At 38.9% G+C, this 18,841-nt stretch overlaps 1 protein-coding gene across 1 annotated transcript in view; it reads left to right on the top strand.

Moving 5' to 3' along the window:
- Positions 1-219: 219 nt before the first annotated feature.
- Positions 220-18,841, top strand: part of LOC138806878 (telomere repeats-binding bouquet formation protein 1-like) — a 38,521-nt gene continuing 19,899 nt past the window's right edge. Inside the window, exons 1-12 of the mRNA XM_069992288.1 lie at positions 220-276; positions 699-865; positions 1,846-1,905; positions 5,210-5,320; positions 5,489-5,617; positions 8,007-8,138; positions 9,869-9,929; positions 10,020-10,135; positions 10,374-10,496; positions 13,053-13,205; positions 16,419-16,550; positions 17,478-17,603. Coding sequence (XP_069848389.1) covers positions 1,875-1,905; positions 5,210-5,320; positions 5,489-5,617; positions 8,007-8,138; positions 9,869-9,929; positions 10,020-10,135; positions 10,374-10,496; positions 13,053-13,205; positions 16,419-16,550; positions 17,478-17,603 — 1,114 coding nt within the window. The 5' untranslated portion in view covers positions 220-276; positions 699-865; positions 1,846-1,874. The remainder of the gene's footprint in view (positions 277-698; positions 866-1,845; positions 1,906-5,209; positions 5,321-5,488; positions 5,618-8,006; positions 8,139-9,868; positions 9,930-10,019; positions 10,136-10,373; positions 10,497-13,052; positions 13,206-16,418; positions 16,551-17,477; positions 17,604-18,841) is intronic.

Raw genomic sequence — 18,841 nt, 5'->3', positions numbered from 1 at the left:
AGCCAAGAAGCTTTAAACACCAAGTCAGTAAGAGGCGGGTATATCCCCTTCCAGTTGGGGCTTTCTTCCAACCAAACTCCTCGCACCTGCACGCCTGGTTACTCGTCCTCAACCCCCCAAGCGCCATCACAAACAGATACTGACTAATCACCAGAGGGAAGGGCGTTTGGGCCGGAAGTCCCGCCCGCGGAAGTGAGTCTGCTTGCAGAGCTGGGAAGCCCAGTCCGGCTTCGAGGGAGAGCAGGCTGGTAACGCCTGGTCCTCCTCAGCTCAAGGGTAAAGGCCATGCCCGCAGCCTCGCCTCAGCCCACCTGGGAGCTCGGCTGACTGCTTCCCTTGGCCTGTTTATCCTCTTAGCGGCTAGGGTGCCTCAAGGCTGCGGCACCTACCGAACTCTACCAACCGAGGAGGGGATGGGTTGAGCTGAGGGGACTGGGCCTACCTAGCGGTCACCAGGCCCAGCCGCGGCCGCCATAACTTCTGGAGTGGGAAAGGGGGGTAGGGGGTAGAGGGTAGGGAGCTCTTCATGCCCAGCTGCTTCCCACATGATTGTGTGTGTGTGTGTGTGTGTGTGTGTGTGTGTGTGTGTGTGTGAGAGAGAGAGAGAGAGAGAGAGAGAGAGAGAGAGAGAGAGAGAGAGAGAGACACTTTGGGGGCGAGGAGGTACGGGCAAGATCCAGAGATGGTTTGTTTCTCAGAAGGAGGGCAGGACTACGTGTTCAAGGTCGAGCCCAAGGTCTGGTGAAGTATGCCGAGGAGTCACCCTGACTCACACCTCTAACCAGCTCCCACTTGAGAACTGCGGCCTTAGCAGAGTCTGCAGGACCATCCATGCTTGGCCAAAGGAGTCCTTTCAGCTCTTTGGGTGAGCCTGGCTTTGGTGGTGGTATGGGGAACTGAGGCAGCAGGGCAGAATTTGCCTGCCTTTCTTGCAGATATTAGGGATGTCTGTCACTGAACCGATTCCCAGTACCCTGGACACATTGTCTATAATTTTGTTTAGTATTTATATTTTTATGTTTAGTACTTTTCTCCTTGCCTCTCTTTTTAGAGAACATTTTTCTGCCATGTATGATTCTAAACTGGAGTCCCCTGTCAGCTAATTAACAGTGGCAGTTCCACCAGTGCCCAGGAATAGACTTTTTTAAAAAAAAAAATTAGCATTGAACTTTAGCTTATGGAGAGAAATTGGGCTATAGAGAACTTAAGCCTATGTCTGGTTTTAAACCTCTAACACTTGGAGAAGTGCCTAATTTGAGACTGAAATGAAGATTCTCAGGAGAGAAAATACCACAGATCTAAAATTTTGGTTGAAGCTGAGTGAGTGGTGCATACCTGTAATCCTAGCAACTCAAGAAGCTGAGATCTGAGAATCACAATTTGAAACCATCCCTGGCAGGAAAGCCCTGGAAACTATTCAATTAACTACTAGAAAAGATGGAAGTGGAGCTGTGGCTCAAGTGGCAGAGTGCCAGCCTTGAGCAGTGAAGACCAGGGACAGTGCCCAGGCACTGAGTTCAAGCTCCAAGACTGGTACAAAAATGAATAAATAAATAAATAAGTTAGATGTCTATAGTTCCTTAGAATTCTAGGTGTATGTGTTTTCATATTTAATTCTTGGAACAACATGAAGTGGGAACATCAGTAATATTTCACATATGAGGAAATGCAACCTCAGAGAATTGAAGCAACCTATCTAGTGTCACACTAATAAGTTACAGATTTAATCCCTGGTCTTCTGCCTTCTGGAAAGCTATTTTTTTTCCTCCTTTGCCTTTGCATTTTGACATTCTTAAAAATTAATTTGAATTGTGAAAATAATTTTCACAATTCTTTATTTTATAGATGAAATATAAAGAAAAATACCAACAAAAATGGAAAATGAGGACACAAAGAAAATGCAAGGTGAGAAATTCATGGATCATATATACAAAATGAGTTTATGATATATTTGAGAAACATTTAAAATTTTTAATTTAAAATATTTAAAATCCAAGGGATGAATGAACCATTCAGTAGTTTATGTGAATATTGAACACTTGTTCTGTACCTGTCACCTGGCTTTAGAAAACTGACATGAGAAAAGACATGCTGATACTAAGAATGCCATAAGATACTGGATACAAAAGAATATGAAAGACTATGCTCAGCTGTGTGCCAGTGGCTCATGCCTGTAATCCTAGTTACTGAGGAGGTTGAGATCTGAGGATTGCAGTTCAAAGCCAGCCCAGGCAGGAAAGTCCGTGAGAGTATTATCTCCAGTAAACCCCCAGAAAACTGGAAGTGGCACTGTGACTCAAGTGGTAGAGTGCTATCCTTGAGCTGAAGAGCTCAGGGACAGCACCCAGGCTCAAAGTTCAAGACCTACAACTGACCAAAAAGAAAAAAAAAAAAGACTATGTTCAGTGGTTTGTGTTGTAATCTCATTATTTGGGGAAGAGTTGAACAGGATCATGGTCTGAGTTCAGCCTGAACAAAAATTAATGAGGCTCCATCTCAATACAAGCCCTATGATACTAGTGACACGGGAGGTCATAGGTAGGAGAATCATAGTCTTCCAGCCTCTGGGCCAAAACAACTCCCTTACAAAAAAAAAAGTGAGATCTTGTCTAAAAAATGGCTAAAACAATAAAGGGCTGGGGCATGGAAAGTGGTAGAGTGCCTGCCTAGCAAATGTGGCAGCCCAGTGCTGCCAAGAAGGAAAATAAATATTATTGTATGCGTTTTACTAAAATTGTTTAGACATTTTGTGTGTATGTTCACAAGGGAAATTGGTTTGTAGTTTTATTCCTAATGGTTTTGTTGTAAAGGGATAATGCTAACTTCATAGAATGAATTGGGAAGCTGGGAGGTGTGTACAATGATGTACATCTATAATTCCAGGTGCTCCAGTTTGTGACCCACTAGAATCTTGAGCTTGAGGCCAGCTTAGGCTACAGCAAGATCCTGTCTCAAAAACAAAACAAAACAAAAACCAACCACCACCAAAAAAACCACACCAACAATTGAGCTAGGTGCGGGTAGCTCATGCCTGTATTCCTAGCTACTTAGGAGACTATGATCTGAGGACTGCAGTTTGAAGCCAACTGGAGCAGAAAAGTGCATGAGACTCTTATCTCCTATCAACCACCAAATTGCTGAAAGAGAAGCTGTCGCTCAAGTGATACAGCACTAGCCTTGAGCACAAAAGCTCAGGGAGAGTGGCCCAGGCCTGATTTCAAGCCTCAGTACCAGCACATGCAGGCACATACATACACGCAGACACACACACACACACACACACACACACACACAAATGTCTCTTGGATTTTTCTGCATGGGCTGGCTTTAAACTGGTATCTTCAGATCTCAGGCTTCTGAGTAACTAGGATTACCAGTATAAGCCACTGGTGCCTAGCTTTAATGGAAAGGAAAGGTTTTAAACGATGACTTAAGCTTCTTTCCTAGCTATATTACCAGTCAGTTATCATTTCTTTTGGAGGGAATTTGGTGATGTGTATCTTTCCAACAATTTCTTTATGTCACATAAATCATTGATCTATAGGTATCACATGCATAAACACTACCTTTAAAGTATCCGTAGGATCTGTGGTGATTCCTTCTCTCTAATTTCTAATACTGATAGTTTGCATATTCTTTTTTATATAATCAGTTTGGTTACAGAACTATCAAATATCTTTTCAAATAAGTTGATCCATTGTTTTTCTTTCTTTTCTTTTTTTGATTGGTTGTGAGGCTTGAATTCATGACCTAGGTACTGTCCTTGTCGTGCGGCTTGAACTTTGGGCTTGGGCGCTGTCCCTTAGCTCTTCAGCTCAAGGCTAGCGCTCTACCACCTGAGCTACAACACCACTTCCGGTTTTCTGGTGGTTTATTGGAGATAAGAGTTTCACGGACTTTCTTGCCAGGGCTGGCTTTGAACTGCGGTCCTCAGATCTCAGCCTCCTGAGTAGCCTGAGTAGCTAGGATTACAGGCGTGAGCCATGGGCACCCAGCTCCCTGAGCTTTTTTGCTCAAGGCTGGCACTCTACCACTTTGAGTCACAGTGACACTAAGTTTTTTTGTGGTTAATTGGAGGTAAGAATCTCATGGACTTTCCTATCTGGTCTGGCATTGAACTACTATCGTCAGATCTCAGCCTCTTGAGTAGCTAGGATTACAAGTGTGAGCCACCAGCACCTTGCACTCCACTGTTTTTCTATTTTACTGATTTCAGCTTTCTTTACAATTTCTTGATAACTTTCCTTTTTTCCTTACTTTGGGCTTAATTTGCTTTTTTTATTTTTTCTAGTTTCTTAAGGAAGAAGCTGAAGTTACTGATTTTAGACCCTTCTTTACACACAAGTATTATGAAATTGTCCCTAATTACTGTTGTAGTAGCACCTCACACATTCATTTTTATTTCCTTTAAATGGTATGTACTTAAGCCATTGTATGTTCACTTAAGAAGAATATTTGTAACTTGGGTGCCAGTGGCTCATACCTGTAATCCTAGCTGCTCAAGAAGGTTGAGGTCCAAGAATGGAGGTTCAAAGCCAGCCCAGACTGGAATATCTGTGAGACTCTCTAGTTAACCATCAAAAAGCCAGAAATGGTGCCATAGCTCAAATGGTAGAGCACCAACCTTGAGTGAAAAAACTAAGAGGCAATGCTCAGGTCCTGAGTTCAAACCCAGTACCAACACATATACAAAATAAATATTTGTATTTTCTTCTTTTCATGGAAAAGAAAAAACAAAGTACTATAAGAAATTTAAGTTTTATTTAAAGAACATCTTTTTTTAAGATATGTCTTTGTTGTTCGTCAGATCATGAAAGTAATATGTTTTACTATTTTAAAAATCAATCATTATACCAGGTGCCGGTGACTCACACTTGTAATCCTAGCTTCTCAGGACTATATCTAAGGAATGTGTTTCAAAGCCAGCCCAGGCAGGAAAGCCTATAAGACTTTTTATCTCTACCAAAAAGCAAGAAGTGGAGCTGTTGCTGAAGTGATGAGTGCTAGACTTGAGTGAAACAGCTCAAGGACAGGCCCAGACCCTGAGTTCTAGCCCCAGCGCACCAAATTTTTTTAAGTCTATTTGAGAACAATAATAATAGTTATATTAATAACAATTCCAAAGATGTGTAACTATAAATTAACATTGGAAAAATAAATAAACATTTATTATTGAAAAAATCTTGTTTATTGTATGTTTTTTCTCCAGAAATGAAAACTGACCTGGACTTATTATTGGAGTGTCTGAAATATCAAATGGACAATTCTATTTCACAGAAGGAAGCTTTAGTTACTATTCATTCAATTTGTCAACAAAACAGTAAGACATGATAATGAACTTTTATTTATAATTCTAGTTCTTTAGTACTGTGATATATCAAATATGCATTGTTCTTCTCACTTTATGTGCTATATTAATTCTCTGAGTTTTTAAATCCATAGCAAAATAATAATCAAATATGCCTTGTTTTGTCTATACATCCTACAGGTGATGCAGGTGTTTATTTTCGGGAAATTGGTGGTCTGATATTTGTAAAAAACCTTGCAAAGTCAAGTGAACATAGTATGGTTAAAGAAGCAGCATTATTTACATTAGGTGCTCTTGCAGAAGAAAATGGTAAAATAATAAGTCTTTTTTATTCTTCAGTATTGTGTTATTCTGTACTTGAAAATTGTTTTATAATGTCATAGTAAAGACGCAGGAAGATCAAAGTTTGAGATCAGCCTGAGCAAAATGTTTATAAGACCCCTCTCAACAGAAAAACCTGTATATGGCAGTGTGCACCTGTTATCGCAGGTACAGCAGGTATCAACAATAGGAGGATCATGGTCTGGGCTGGCCTGGGCAAAAAAAGTACCCTATTTCAAAAAATTGTCAGGGCAAAAAGGGCTGGGGGCCTGACTATAATGGTAGAATATCACCTGACAATCCTTGAGTTCAAATCCCAGTACACCCAAAACAATAGTAATAACTAGTATTAATAGTTAATAATTAAGTTAATATAAATACTGTTATTGTTTTAGAATTAAATTATTTCCATGTTTGAATAGTTTTATGTGGGTACTTAAAAGATGAAGATAATCCACAAACAACCACATTAAATGCTTTGGGCACAGAAATTCATGTTGACAAGAATATTTTCCTGCCATCTATCTATATCTATATCTATACACACCTTAAATAATAAGATTGAATATCAACCATTTAATTTGTCAAACCAGCCTTATATTTTTATATTTTCATTAATAATTTTTTTTTGCGAGGGGCTGGGAAGATGGCTCAGTGGTAGAGCGCTTGTCTTGCATGCCTGAGGCCCTGGGTTTGATTCCTCAGCACCACATAAGCAAAAAGAAAAAAGCCGGAAGTGGCGTGGCTCAAGTGGTAGAGCGCTAGCCTTGAGCTGAAGAGCTGAGGGACAGCGCCCAGGCCCAGAGTTCAGGCCCCACGAACGGACCCAAAAATAATAATAATAATAATAATTTTTTTTTGCGAGTCCTGGGGCTTGAACTCAGGCCCTGTGTACTGTCCCTGAGCTGCTTTTGCTCAAGGCTAGCACTCTACCACTTGAGCCATAGCACCACTTCCAGCATTTTCTGTTTTTATGTGGTACTGAGGAATTGTACATCGGGCTTCATGCATGCTAGGCAAGCACTCTACTACTAAGCCACATTCCCAACCTCATTAATAATTTCTTATCAGCTATTAAGAACCAGCCCCAAGTTCTGTGCTAGACATTGAGGATACAGGGATGGATTTTTTTAGTCCTTGCCTTTGAGATAGTTTTCTAGCTGGTTCTAGGCACTTGGCAAAATGCTGATTGTATTACTATGTCCAATTTTATTTTACGATGCTAAGGATTGAACCCAGGGCCTTAGGAATGCTAAGCACTTGTTCTTATCACTGAGCTACACCCCAAGATTCCAAATAGTTTTTTAAAATTCTGCTTATTTTATGAGCATCTAAAAAGAAATCAGGGAGCTGAGAGCTGGTGGCTTCCAATTGTAATCCTAGATCTGTGGATGTGGCTTGAAGCTAATCCCAGTGGGAAAGTCTGTGAGACAGTTATTCTAATTAACCACCAAAAAAAATGCCAGAAGTAGAGCTGTGGTTCAAGTGGTAGAGCGCTAGCCCTGAGCAAAAAGTTCAGGCCAAGTCCTGAATCCAAACCCAGGACCAACACACACCAAAGAGGTAAAGGAGGGGAGAAAGGGAGAGAGGACTCACACCTATAATCCTAGCTGCTTGGGGGCAGAGATCAGGAAGTGTCATGCTTCAAAGACAGCCTGGGCAAAAAGTCTCAATCAGTAGATGAGTGCAGTGGTTGTGTGCCTGTTATCCAGGCTGGGATGGTTGGGAAGGTTGAGATTGGAAGGATTGTTGGACGCTGTCCTTGAGTTTTTGTGCTCAAGGCTAACACACTACCACTTGAGCCATAGCTCCATTTCCAGCTTTTTTGGCAGTTAATTGGAGTCTCATGGAGTTTCCTTCCCCAAGCTAACTTTAAAATTTGATCCTCAGATCTCAGCCTCTGATTACTAGGATTACAGGCATGAGCCACCAGTGCCCAGGCTCATTGTTGAATTTTGAAAAGACTTTAGTCCCTAGAAAAGTCTCAGAAGAAATATTATACATTTTGTCCATTTGTTTTTCAAAGCATATTTCTGAATTTTCTTAAATTGTTTTTCTTATTTTGTTTTATTCTTAAATTTCCTTGTCTAAGTTTTTATTTACTTAGGTTTTTATTATAAATTCTAGTGTAACACTTTTAATTAGAGACTGTGGCTTGGTCTACTGCTGCATTGGTCTGCTACTTAAGCACATATCAATTTATCAGAAATTTTGTCAGAATTTCTAATAAGTGTCAAGTGAGAACTGTTTGATAATATTGTAATAATAATGTAATATATTGTAATAATATTGAATAATATTGCAATAATTTATATTTTGTTCACATATTTTATAATTGTTATATACTATTGCATTGAAATTAAATTTTATATTTCAGTTTACAGCCAGCAAACTTTGTGTACTTCAGATTTATTTGAAGACTTAATCTTGTTCTTATCTAATGATGATTCAAACACAAATTTAAAAAGAATGTCTGTCTATGTTATTTTGGTCCTGGTTTCAAATAATAGTAAGTAAATTCTCTCATGAATGTTTAAAACATTTAAAATAATAAATTGGGTAGTTATTTATCATTCTAGTCCTTATATTAGTATCTTTTTTTTTCTTTTTGCTGGTCCTGGGGCTTAAATTCAGAGCCTGGGTGCTATCCCTGAGCTTCTAGCCACTGGCTCAAGGCCAGTGCTTTACCACTTGAGCCACAGTACTACTTCTGTCTTTTTCTGAGTAGTTTATTAGTGATGAGTTTCACAGACTTTCCTGCCTGGGCTGGTTTTGAATCGCAATCTTCATATCTCAGCCTCCTGAGTAGCTAGGATTGCAGGCATGAGCTGCCGGCACCTGGCTAGTATCTTTTTTTAACCTGATTGACTTTTAATAAATACTAACTTTAAGGAAAGTATATGTTTAATCATTTTATATATTAATACATAATTTTAAAAAGAGTAAAGTAAGTTGTACTACTAAAGGAGCATTGAAATGAATTCATTTGGTTGACTTTTTACTTAATTGCCTACTTAAAGAGTTTACTGTGTATTAGGCAGTACTGGTTTTTATTTGGGGATAAGTTTTACATTCACAGAAAAGTTGGAAATAGGGCTGGGAATGTGGCTTAGTGGTAGAGTGCTTCCCTAGCATGCATGAAGCCCTAGGTTCTATTCTTTAGTACCACATAAACAGAAAAGGCTGGAAGTGGTGCTGTGGCTTAATTGGTAGAGTGCTAGCCTTGAGCATAAGCAGCTCAGGGACACTGCCCATGCCCAGAGTTCTAAGTTCAAGCCCCAGGACTGTCAAAAAAAGAAAAAGATAAAAAAAAGGTAGAAGTATAGTATAGAATAGTCACATGTATCTACTGCTGAGGTCAAGATTATTTTTGAATTTAATTCTAATTGTTAGGTACTTAAAATGCTTCTAGATTTACTTCTTCCTCTTTTGGAAAAATTAAAAAGGTTGAAGGCTAGGAAGATGGCTCAGTGGTAGAGTACTTGCCTTGCATGCATGAGGCCCTGGGTTTGATTTCTCAGCACCACATAAGCAGAAAAAGCCAGAAGTAGAGCTGTCTCAAGTGGTAGAGCCCTAACCTTGAGCTGAAGAGCTGAGGGACAGCACCCAGGCCCAGAGTTGAGGCCCTATGCCCAACAAAATAAAAAAAATTAAAAGGTTAAATTAATTTATTGTGCTACAATATGAAACACTTTTTCATATTATACCAGAGAACCATGATTTAAATGTAAGTTTTAGCCAGGTCCCAGTGGCTCGCTCCTGTAAGCCTAGCTACGTAGGAGGCTAAGATCTGAGAATCAAGGTCCAAAGCTAGCCAGGCAGACATAGCCAAGAGAATCTTACTTCCAATTAACCAGCAAAAGATGGAAGTGGAGTTGTGGCTCAAGTGGTAGAGTGCCAGTTTTAAACAGAAAAAAACTAAGTGCAAGCTCAAAGCCCTAGAGTTCAAGCGTAGCACACACACGAAAATCAAAACCTCCCCTAAGATAAACCAAAAGTGTTTAGTAATTTTTTAGATGAAATTTGAATATTGTCAATCTTTTAAGCAAAAGAAGTTATTTTTCCATAATAATCTTGATTATAGATTTTTATTTACTATAATTTTGTGTTGTAGCCTTTACTACATTAAAGCAGCTTAAAAGCTAGATATTTATTGAAATAGAACATAAATGTTTTACATTTCTTTAAAATCATTTCTAATAGAAATTATATTCATGTAACATATGGCTTTTTTTTAAGGGTGTGGACAAACACTTGTGAGAGAAACAGGTTGTATTACCATTCTGTCAGAATTGTTCAGGTAAGCAAATATAAATTTCTTGTTGTTAATTGGGCATTGCTTATGACCTTAATATATTTATCTTAATTTGCTTCCTTTTAAACCTAATAGGACAGTTCTTTCAAAACATGAGTTGAATTTGTTAGATAATAAGGTTTTCCAGAATTATCAGTTGTGGTCTTCAGTGTGTAGTGCTCTGTGTGCCTGTGTCAACAATCCTCAAAATGGTAATTATTTAATTATTTAAATATAAAGATATGGGGTGGAGGGAAAGTGGAAGAAAATAAGGGAGGGGGTAACAATGTTCAACAAGAAATGTACTTATTACCTTACTTATGTAACTGTAACCCTTCTGACATCACCCTTACAATAAAATAAAATTTAATTAAAAATAAATATAAAGATAAATGACAATTGTTACTTTCTAAATATTAAATTAAAACATGATTGACTGCCTCATTTCAGATGAGAATCAAACATTTTGCTGTTCACTTTTTCTATATGCTAATGATTGGCTAATATCTTGCATGAAACCTGAGATAATTCGCCCTCTCTGCTCATTTATTGGACTTACACTAGCAAATAATAGTAAGTATGTAGTGTGTTCTCTAAGCCATGTGAAGAAACATTTCAAAGCATAACAAAAATGGTTGAATTATTTCATTGACTAATAAGTTTTATTCTAGTAATTTGGGTCATTTTGGGTACCTTTAGGTTCTTGACAATAAGAAAAATTTAGAAGTCAATATTGTTTAGAGAATATTGGGAAGATAGTAGCAGCAGAATGTTTCGTTTTGAGACAAGACTCTGTATATACCAAACTAGTCTCAAAGTTTCTATGTAGCCCAGGTTGGCCTCAAACTATTCTCAGGCTGGGAAGGTGGCTCAGTGGTAGAGTGCTTGCCTTGCATGCCTGAGGCCCTGGGTTCCATTCCTTAGCACCACATAAGCAGAAAAAGCTGGAAGTGGTGCTATGGCACAAGTGGTAGAGCGCTAGCCTTGAGCTGAAGAGCTGAGACCCCCATGACCAACAACCCCACCCCTCCCGAAAAAAAACCCCTCTATTCTCATGCTTACAAAGTGCTGAGGTTATAGGAGTACATCACTATGTCCAATCTGCAGCATCTTTTGTATTTTTTTCTTCAGTTGTAGGGCTTGAACTCCAGACCTGGGCACTGTCTCTGAGCTCCTTTTGCTCATGACTAGTGCTTTAGCACTTTGAGACACAGACCCACTTCTGGTTTTCTGGTGGTTAATTGGAGATAAGAGTCTCATAAATATTCCTGCCTGGGCTGGCTTTGAACTAGTATTCTCAGATCTCAACCTCCTGAGTAGCTAGAAATACAGGTGTAAGCCACTAGTCTGGCTTCATTTTTAATCTTCCTAGATTCACTCATAAAACAAAGTAATGAGATAACAAAACTAGAAACCCATAAAAAAATATACTTGGGAAACAACTGAATTAAATTACAAATTAATAAATACAAAAAAATGTAGAAAATCCAAATACCTTGTAATTGAAGGCTCAAATTACAAATATCACTATGACAAGATGACATTGCTATAGATATTGACATATACTAAAAGGGATGTAGGCCATGTAATTTGACAACTTTGAATAAATTCCCTGAAATATACAAACTACTAAAGATCACACAAAAGAAATGGGTAACTTGATTAGTAAACAGAATTCAAATTTTAAATTCTTAACATCAAGGGGAATTTCGGTCTCTGATGATTTTTTTGGTGAATTCTACCACATATTTCAGAAGAAAAATGAACCTGTGTAAATTAATCTTGGAAATAGAAGTAGAAGGAACACTTTACAACACGTTCTATAAAGTCAGCATTACACCCATGTAAAGTCTTTAACAAAATATTAACAAATCAAACAACAGAATAATAACTTCTGACCAAGTAGCATATATCCTAGGAATGCAAGATTGGATTAACATTAGAAAAAAATTAGGGTTATTGATTTTTTATTTGTGTGTGTGTTGGGGGAAGGAGGTGGTTCTGGGGCTTGAATTCAAGGTCTGGGCACTCTTCGTTGAGCTTTTGTGCTCCAGGCTGGTACTATACCATTTGAGCCACAGTTCCACTTCCAGCTCTTTAATTGAAGTTAAGGGTCTCATGGGCTTTCCTATCCAGGCTGGCTTTGAACTGTGATACTTAGATCTCAGCTTCCTGAGTAGCTAGAATTATTTTCACTGATGCTCAGTTTAGGATCTTTAATTTTTTTTACAATGGTGATGGCAATTCTGTGAAAGAAAAGTCTTTTTAACCAGTGATGGTAAAAAATAATAAATACAAAATACAGTTCTTAACTCAAAATATACATAATATTTGTATATATCTCCTGCAATGTGCAAAAATAATTTGAAATTTTTTAGACAAAAGCATAAAAAGAAAATGCTCAAAATTCTCCTACTTCTGCTTTTTAATTACAAGTATGCCCCACCCTCCCTCCTGAGACTATATTTGTTATAGCTCTACTGAAATAATCATTTAATATAAAACAGACTAGTAATATTACTTAGAAAATACATCAGTTATGAATAAATAAAAGAGATTTCCAAACACAAGAAGACTGTTTTGTACTATACATGTAAGTTGTATTATGTAAAAGGGAAGCGCTTAATTAATATACCCCTGTGATTGTGTATATTCACTGATAAAGATTGGGATTTTTGTCCCAGTACTGAGGCTTGAACTCAGGACCTACTCACTAGGTAGGCATTCTACCACTGGAGCCAAGTATGTTATCATTTTTGCTTTAGTGTTTTTAATTTGGGTCTTGGATTTTTGCCCAGGGAGGCCTGAGACTGTGATTTTCCTACCAATAATGCCTCCTGCATAGTTAAGATTACAGGTATGCATCACCATATTCAGCTTCTTCTGTTGTGTTGGGATTTCAATTTTTTTGGAGAGGCAGGAGGAGAAGAGCCCACACTGGCCTTGAACCATGATCCTCCCAATTTTTTTCTTCTTTTAGGGTATCCTAATTTTTTAAAACAATTCTTTAGTTTTGGGATTTTAGTAAATATTTCAGAAAAATAAGTTATTGTTATATTTGATAGAAATTAATTGAATGAAACCATATACCTGTCTTGAGATACTAACAGTTCTGCTTTATTCCTAAAGCATATGTTCAGAAATACTTTGTGTCTGTGGGTGGATTGGAGGTATTGTCTCAAGTTCTTGTGCACCTGGAATCTGACTCATACAAGACTGTTTCCAATGCTAAGCTTGCAGTGGTGGTGACAAAAACCATGGATGCATGTATTGCTGATAATCGTGAGTTAAATGCTTATACTTAGTAAGATTTCTACAATTGAATTTTGTTGAATTTAGCACGATAAGTTTTGATATTGTAGATTAAATTTGATCATGATTTCCAGTTTGTACAAGTAGAAAAAGATCTTAGAAATGATCTATTCTGGTTCTTCACTTTCTTATGGACATTAAGACTTCCCTAAGGACTCATATCTAGGTCTTCTAATACCAAGTCTAATACTAGAATGAAAATCAGACCTGGATGAATATGGTCAAGGTAGATGGCTTACGTGTTTAAAAATAGAACAATGAAACCTATTGAATTATTTTATGAAGAGACTAATGAAGAATAATAGAGGTAGTGGGATTGACTGGAATATATTGCATATGAGTGGAAATGTCCAAATGAAATCCCCCCATGCTGATATATGCTAATGAAAATAAATAAAATGGACATATACATATTACAGGATTGTAAAAGAAATGAGAAAAACTAAGATCCTGTAATTCTAAACTTTTTTTTTTTTTTTTGTCGGTTGTGGGGCTTGAACTCTAGGCTTGGGTGCTGTCCCTGTGCTCTTCAGCTCAAGGTGAGCGCTCTACCGCTTGAGCCACAGCGCCACTTCTAGTTTTCAAGTGGTTTATTGGAGATAAGAGTCTCCAGCACTTTTCTGCCCGGGCTGGCTTTGAACCATGATCCTCAGATCTCAGCCTCCTGAGTAGCTAGGATTACAGACGTGAGCCCCCGGCGCCCGGCTCTAAACTTTTAATTCACTTAAAAAGCAGCATTAGGGCTGGGAAGGTGGCTCAGTGGTAGAGTGCTTGCCTTGCATGCATGAGGCCCTGGGTTCGATTCCTCAGCACCACATAAGCAGAAAAAGCTGGAAGTGGTGCTGTGGCTCAAGTGGTAGAGCACTAGCCTTGAGCTGAAGAGCGCCCAGGCCCAGAGTTCAGGCACCATGACTGGCAAAAAAAAAAAAAAAGCATTAACCTAAAAGCTTTATATGAGAAATCAAAGGACATTATTGAGATAGAATGTGGAATACCCAATTTACAAACTTTTTAAAAGTTGATGGGGCTGGGAAGGTGGCTCAGTGGTAGAGCGCTTGCCTTGCATGCCTAAGGCCCTGGGTTCAATTCCCCAGCACCACATAAGCAAAAAGAAAAAAGCCAGAAGTGGCGCTGTGAGCTGAAGAGCTGAGGGACAGCGCCCAGGCCCAGAGTCCAGGCTCCACAACTAGACCCCAAAAAATAAATAAATAAAATAAAAGTTGAATAAAGAAAGTATGCTTTTTAAAAATAAGTGTGTCGGGGCTGGGAAGGTGGCTCAGTGGTAGAGTGCTTGCCTTGCATGCATGAGGCCCTGGGTTCGATTCCCCAGCACCACATAAGCAAACAAAAAACAACAACAACAACAACAACAAAAATAAGTGTGAAGTCTACCCCAGATTCAAAACACATGATGGGCTCTCATTTGTACTGAAAAATGATAGCCCATAAATCCTTGTAAAAGGAATCTGTTATCATTCACAAATAACTGAAAATAGATTTTCACAAAGTAGTTATTGGCTTGAGCATTAATGGTGCACATCTGTAATCCTAGCTACTCAGGAGGCTGAGATCTGAGGATTATTGTTTGAAGCCAGCTGGACAAGAAAGTCTGTGAGACCCTTATCTCCAATTAACCACCAAAAAGCCAGAAGTGGAGCTGTGGCTCAAAACGGTAGACCATTAGCCTTGAGCAAAAACAGCTCAGGAACAGTACCCAGATCCTGAATTGAAGCCTGGCACCAAAAAAAAAAAAAAAAAAAGGCAGTTATTGCTGGAGGCATGGCTCAAGTAGTAAAGTACTTGCCTAGCAAGCATTAAGGTCTGGAGTCTAATCCCTAGTATTGAAGAAAACAAATTTTTTTTTTCTGGTAGTGGTGCTTGAACTTGGGGCCTGAGCACTGTTCTTGAGTTTTTCTACCCAAAGTTAGTGCTCTACCACTTTGAGCTATAGCTCTACTTCCAGTTTTCTGGTGATTAACTGGAGATAAGAATCTGACCAACTTTCCTTGCCAGGGCTGACTTCAAACTGCACTCCTCAGATCTCAGCCTTCTTTGTAGCTAGGATTACAGGCCTGAGCCACCAGCACCTGGCTCTATGGAAGAAAAAATTTAAAAAGGCAATTTTTGAGTGCTTGCTATACGCTGAGCTCCAAAGATATAAAAATAATTAAGATCCAGTTTCTTGAGAAATTTACAACATTATTGTTGACACTAATATTTTAGACTATATTTACTCTATTAAAAGCCCCATGAGAGCTATAACGTAAACTAGTGGACTTCTTGAGTTTTGTTACATCTCAGGATAGTTTCACCTGTGCTTTATTGCATCATTAGTGTCAAATTATGGTCAGTTAAACAATAATATGAAGCTGGGCACTGGTGGCGCACGCCTATAATCCTAGTTACTCAGGAGGCTGAGATCTGAGGATCACGGTTCAAAGCTAGCCCGGGCAGGAAAGTCCGTGAGACTCTTATCTCCAATAAATCACTAGAAAACTGGAAGTGGCGCTGTGGCTCAAGCAGTAGAGCACTTTCCTTGAGCTGAAGAGCGCAGAGACAGCGCCCAAGCCCAGAGTTCAAGCCCCACGAAAGACCAAAATAATAATAATAATAATAATAATAATATGAGGCAGGATTTGGTTATTTAAGAATGTCTTTACTGACCAATGTAGAGATGTAGAAGGTGAGACTAGATTTAATTTTTAGGAAGGTAGCATTACAGAACTACTAAAAGGGGCTGGGAATGTGGCTCAGTAGTAGAGTGCTTGCCTTCCATGCATGAAGCCTTAGGTTCCATTCTTCAGCACCATATAAACAGAAAAAGCTGGAAGTGGCACTGTGGCTCAAGTGGTGAGTGCTAGCCTTGAGCAAAAGCAGCACAGGGACAGCGCCCAGGCCTTGAGTTCAAGCCCCAGGACCAGCAAAAAACAAAACAAGAAAACAGAACTACTAAAAGAAATCATACTTCAAAAAGTTGCTTTAGAAGGGTTAATGAGGGCAATTATAAGTTAATATTTTATTATGAATTTATATTAACACATATATATTAGATGTTGCATGATACATGTATTAGACATTATATAGACCTTTGCTGTTCTTCCTGAATAAGCTCCAAAAACATAGGTATATTTATAAGTTTTAAATTTATACTTACTATTCTTCTTATCTGTTTTGTACTAATAGCTACTTTTAGGGTAATAGTATCCAAATACCACATAGTTTCAAGACTTCTGGCATTACTGTCTCATGAAAGTCTTGATTTAGAAGAAAAATTTAGCATCATACTTACTCTTGGGCATTGCACTGAGGATTGTGGTAAGTACTGGATTTATTTAATGTGTTTTTTTAAAGCATGGGAGTGGAAGCATTTTAATTTCCTCCCCTATCAGTCCATATGAAAGACTTAAAATAGTAATTTTATCCTGGTCATCTAGGACTTAACTAATTATTTTAGCTCCTCGTTCTCCTTTACAATTTGTATGCAGCCACTAAAACCTGTGGTTCTATCTCTCTTTCACCTTCTTGTTCCTTCCTTTCCAGTGCTTCTGCTACTCTTCTAATTTAAGCCTCTGTCTCTCAAACTTTTCAACAAACTTAACACAATAGCCACCTCCCTGTGCTCCTCTTTTCCTATCTTTACTTTTCAGTCCAGTTCTTCATGTTGCTTACTGCAATCCAACCAAAGATTCTAACTACCTAATAGTCTTCCTGCCCCTCCCCTTCCCTGTTCCTCCTCTCTCTTTCTTCCTTTCTCCCTTCCATTCTTCCTTTCTTTCCCCTACTACTTTCTTTCACTCTTTCTTCAATCTGCTCCTCCTTTCTAACCATCCCCACTTTCCTCACTCTGTGTTCAATATCCTTCTTTATCCCCCTTCTCACTTTTCTACTCTTCTCTCTTTACTGTCTTGCTTTTCTCTCCTCTCCCTCATTTCAGCTCCTTCTCTGTGTAATTTGGATCTGCCTTATATCTTTTAAAAACCAAGTAAAGTCAGTTTTTTTTTACTCTGTATGCATATGATACTCTGTGGTTGCAATTCAGAAATGATCACTTATATGCCTTAGGTATATTGTATTGTATAAGTAGATTATTTCCTAAGTTGAAAATACTTTTGAAATTATATTTTCTTTTCCTTTAAAGTGTTTGAACAATGCATAATTTTCACAAAGAAGAATTATGACCTAATATATATAGTTTATGATATAATAATTACCTTCTATTTTAATTTCTTACCTATCTTCCAGAGGAAAATCAGTATGACCTTTTGAAAAACAATGGACTTCCACTCATGATACAAGCCTTAACTGATTCTCAGAATGAGGAACTACACAAGGCTGCCACATTTGTGCTTCACAACTGCAGAAAAACTAGTAAGTTTACAAGTACCCTTAAGAGAAATACAAACCAATATTTGTAAAAGGGGGGATATTTTCTCTAATAAGCCAAACTGTTTTAATTTCCAGGGTTTGGGAGATGCTTTTTTTCCTTAATGATATTGGATTGAATTCAGTGCCTCACATTTGTTAGGCAGGTGCTCTACTGCTTGAGTCATGACTGCTAGCCATTTTGCTTTCAGTTTGTTTGTCATTTAGGAGTATTAGCTTTTGGTCAGGACACCTTTAGAAACAACCTGAAAACCTTCTGCCTTTGCTTCCCAAGTACTGAAATTACAGGCATACCCTATAAAATCCTGCTTGTTTTTTTTTTTTTTTTTTTGTCGGTCGTGGGGCTTGAACTCTGGGCCTGGGCGCTGTCCCTCAGCTCTCCAGCTCAAGGCGAGCGCTCTACCACTTGAGCTACAGCGCCACTTCCGGTTTTCTGGTGGTTTATTGGAGATAGGAGTCTCACGGTCTTTCCTGCCCGGGCTGGCTTTGAACCGCGATCCTCAGATCTCAGCCTCCTGAGTAGCTAGGATTACAGGCGTGAGCCACCAGCGCCCGGCTCCTGCTTGTTTTTTAGATAGGGTCTCCCTAACTTTTGTTCTCTATCTCTCCTACCACATTGTGTCTGGAGCACAGTGAACAGTAGCCATGGTAAGAACTTTTGTCTTAGGGGTGGGAAGGTGGCTCAGTGGTAGAGCGCTTGCCTTGCATGCTTGAGGCCCTGGGTTCAGTTCCTCAGCACCACATAAGCAAAAAAAAAAAGAAAAAAGCCAGAAGTGGCGCTGTGGTTCAAGTGGTAGAGCGCTAGCCTTGAGCTGAAGAGCTGAGGGACAGCGCCCAGGCCCAGAGATCAGGCCCCATGACTGGACCCAAAAAAAAAAGAAAAAAAAAGATGATAGGACAGAACTATTTATGGATATTTTTTTGTCCTTTTTTTTTTTTTTTTCGGTTGGTCGTGGGGCTTGAACTCTAGGCCTGGGCACTGTCCCTCAGCTCTTCAGCTCAAGTCAAGCGCTCTACCACTTGGGCTAATGTGCCACTTCCAGTTTTCTGGTGGTTTATTGGAGATAGGAGTCTCACAGTCTTTCTGGCCCGGGCTGGCTTTGAACTGCGATCCTCAGATCTCAGCCTCCTGAGTAGCTAGGATTACAGGCATGAGCCACCAGCGCCCGGCATGGACACTTTAAAAACAGCTACTTCCACTGTTCACAATAGCTAGGATATGG

The sequence above is a fragment of the Dipodomys merriami genome, unplaced genomic scaffold, assembly GCF_024711535.1.
Source record: "Dipodomys merriami isolate MVZ:Mamm:240054 unplaced genomic scaffold, mDipMer1.0.p SCAF_41, whole genome shotgun sequence".
Taxonomy (NCBI): Eukaryota; Metazoa; Chordata; class Mammalia; order Rodentia; family Heteromyidae; genus Dipodomys; species Dipodomys merriami.
The sequence above is the reverse complement of the archived record's forward strand: the minus strand, read 5'-3'. Positions and strand labels throughout refer to the sequence as shown.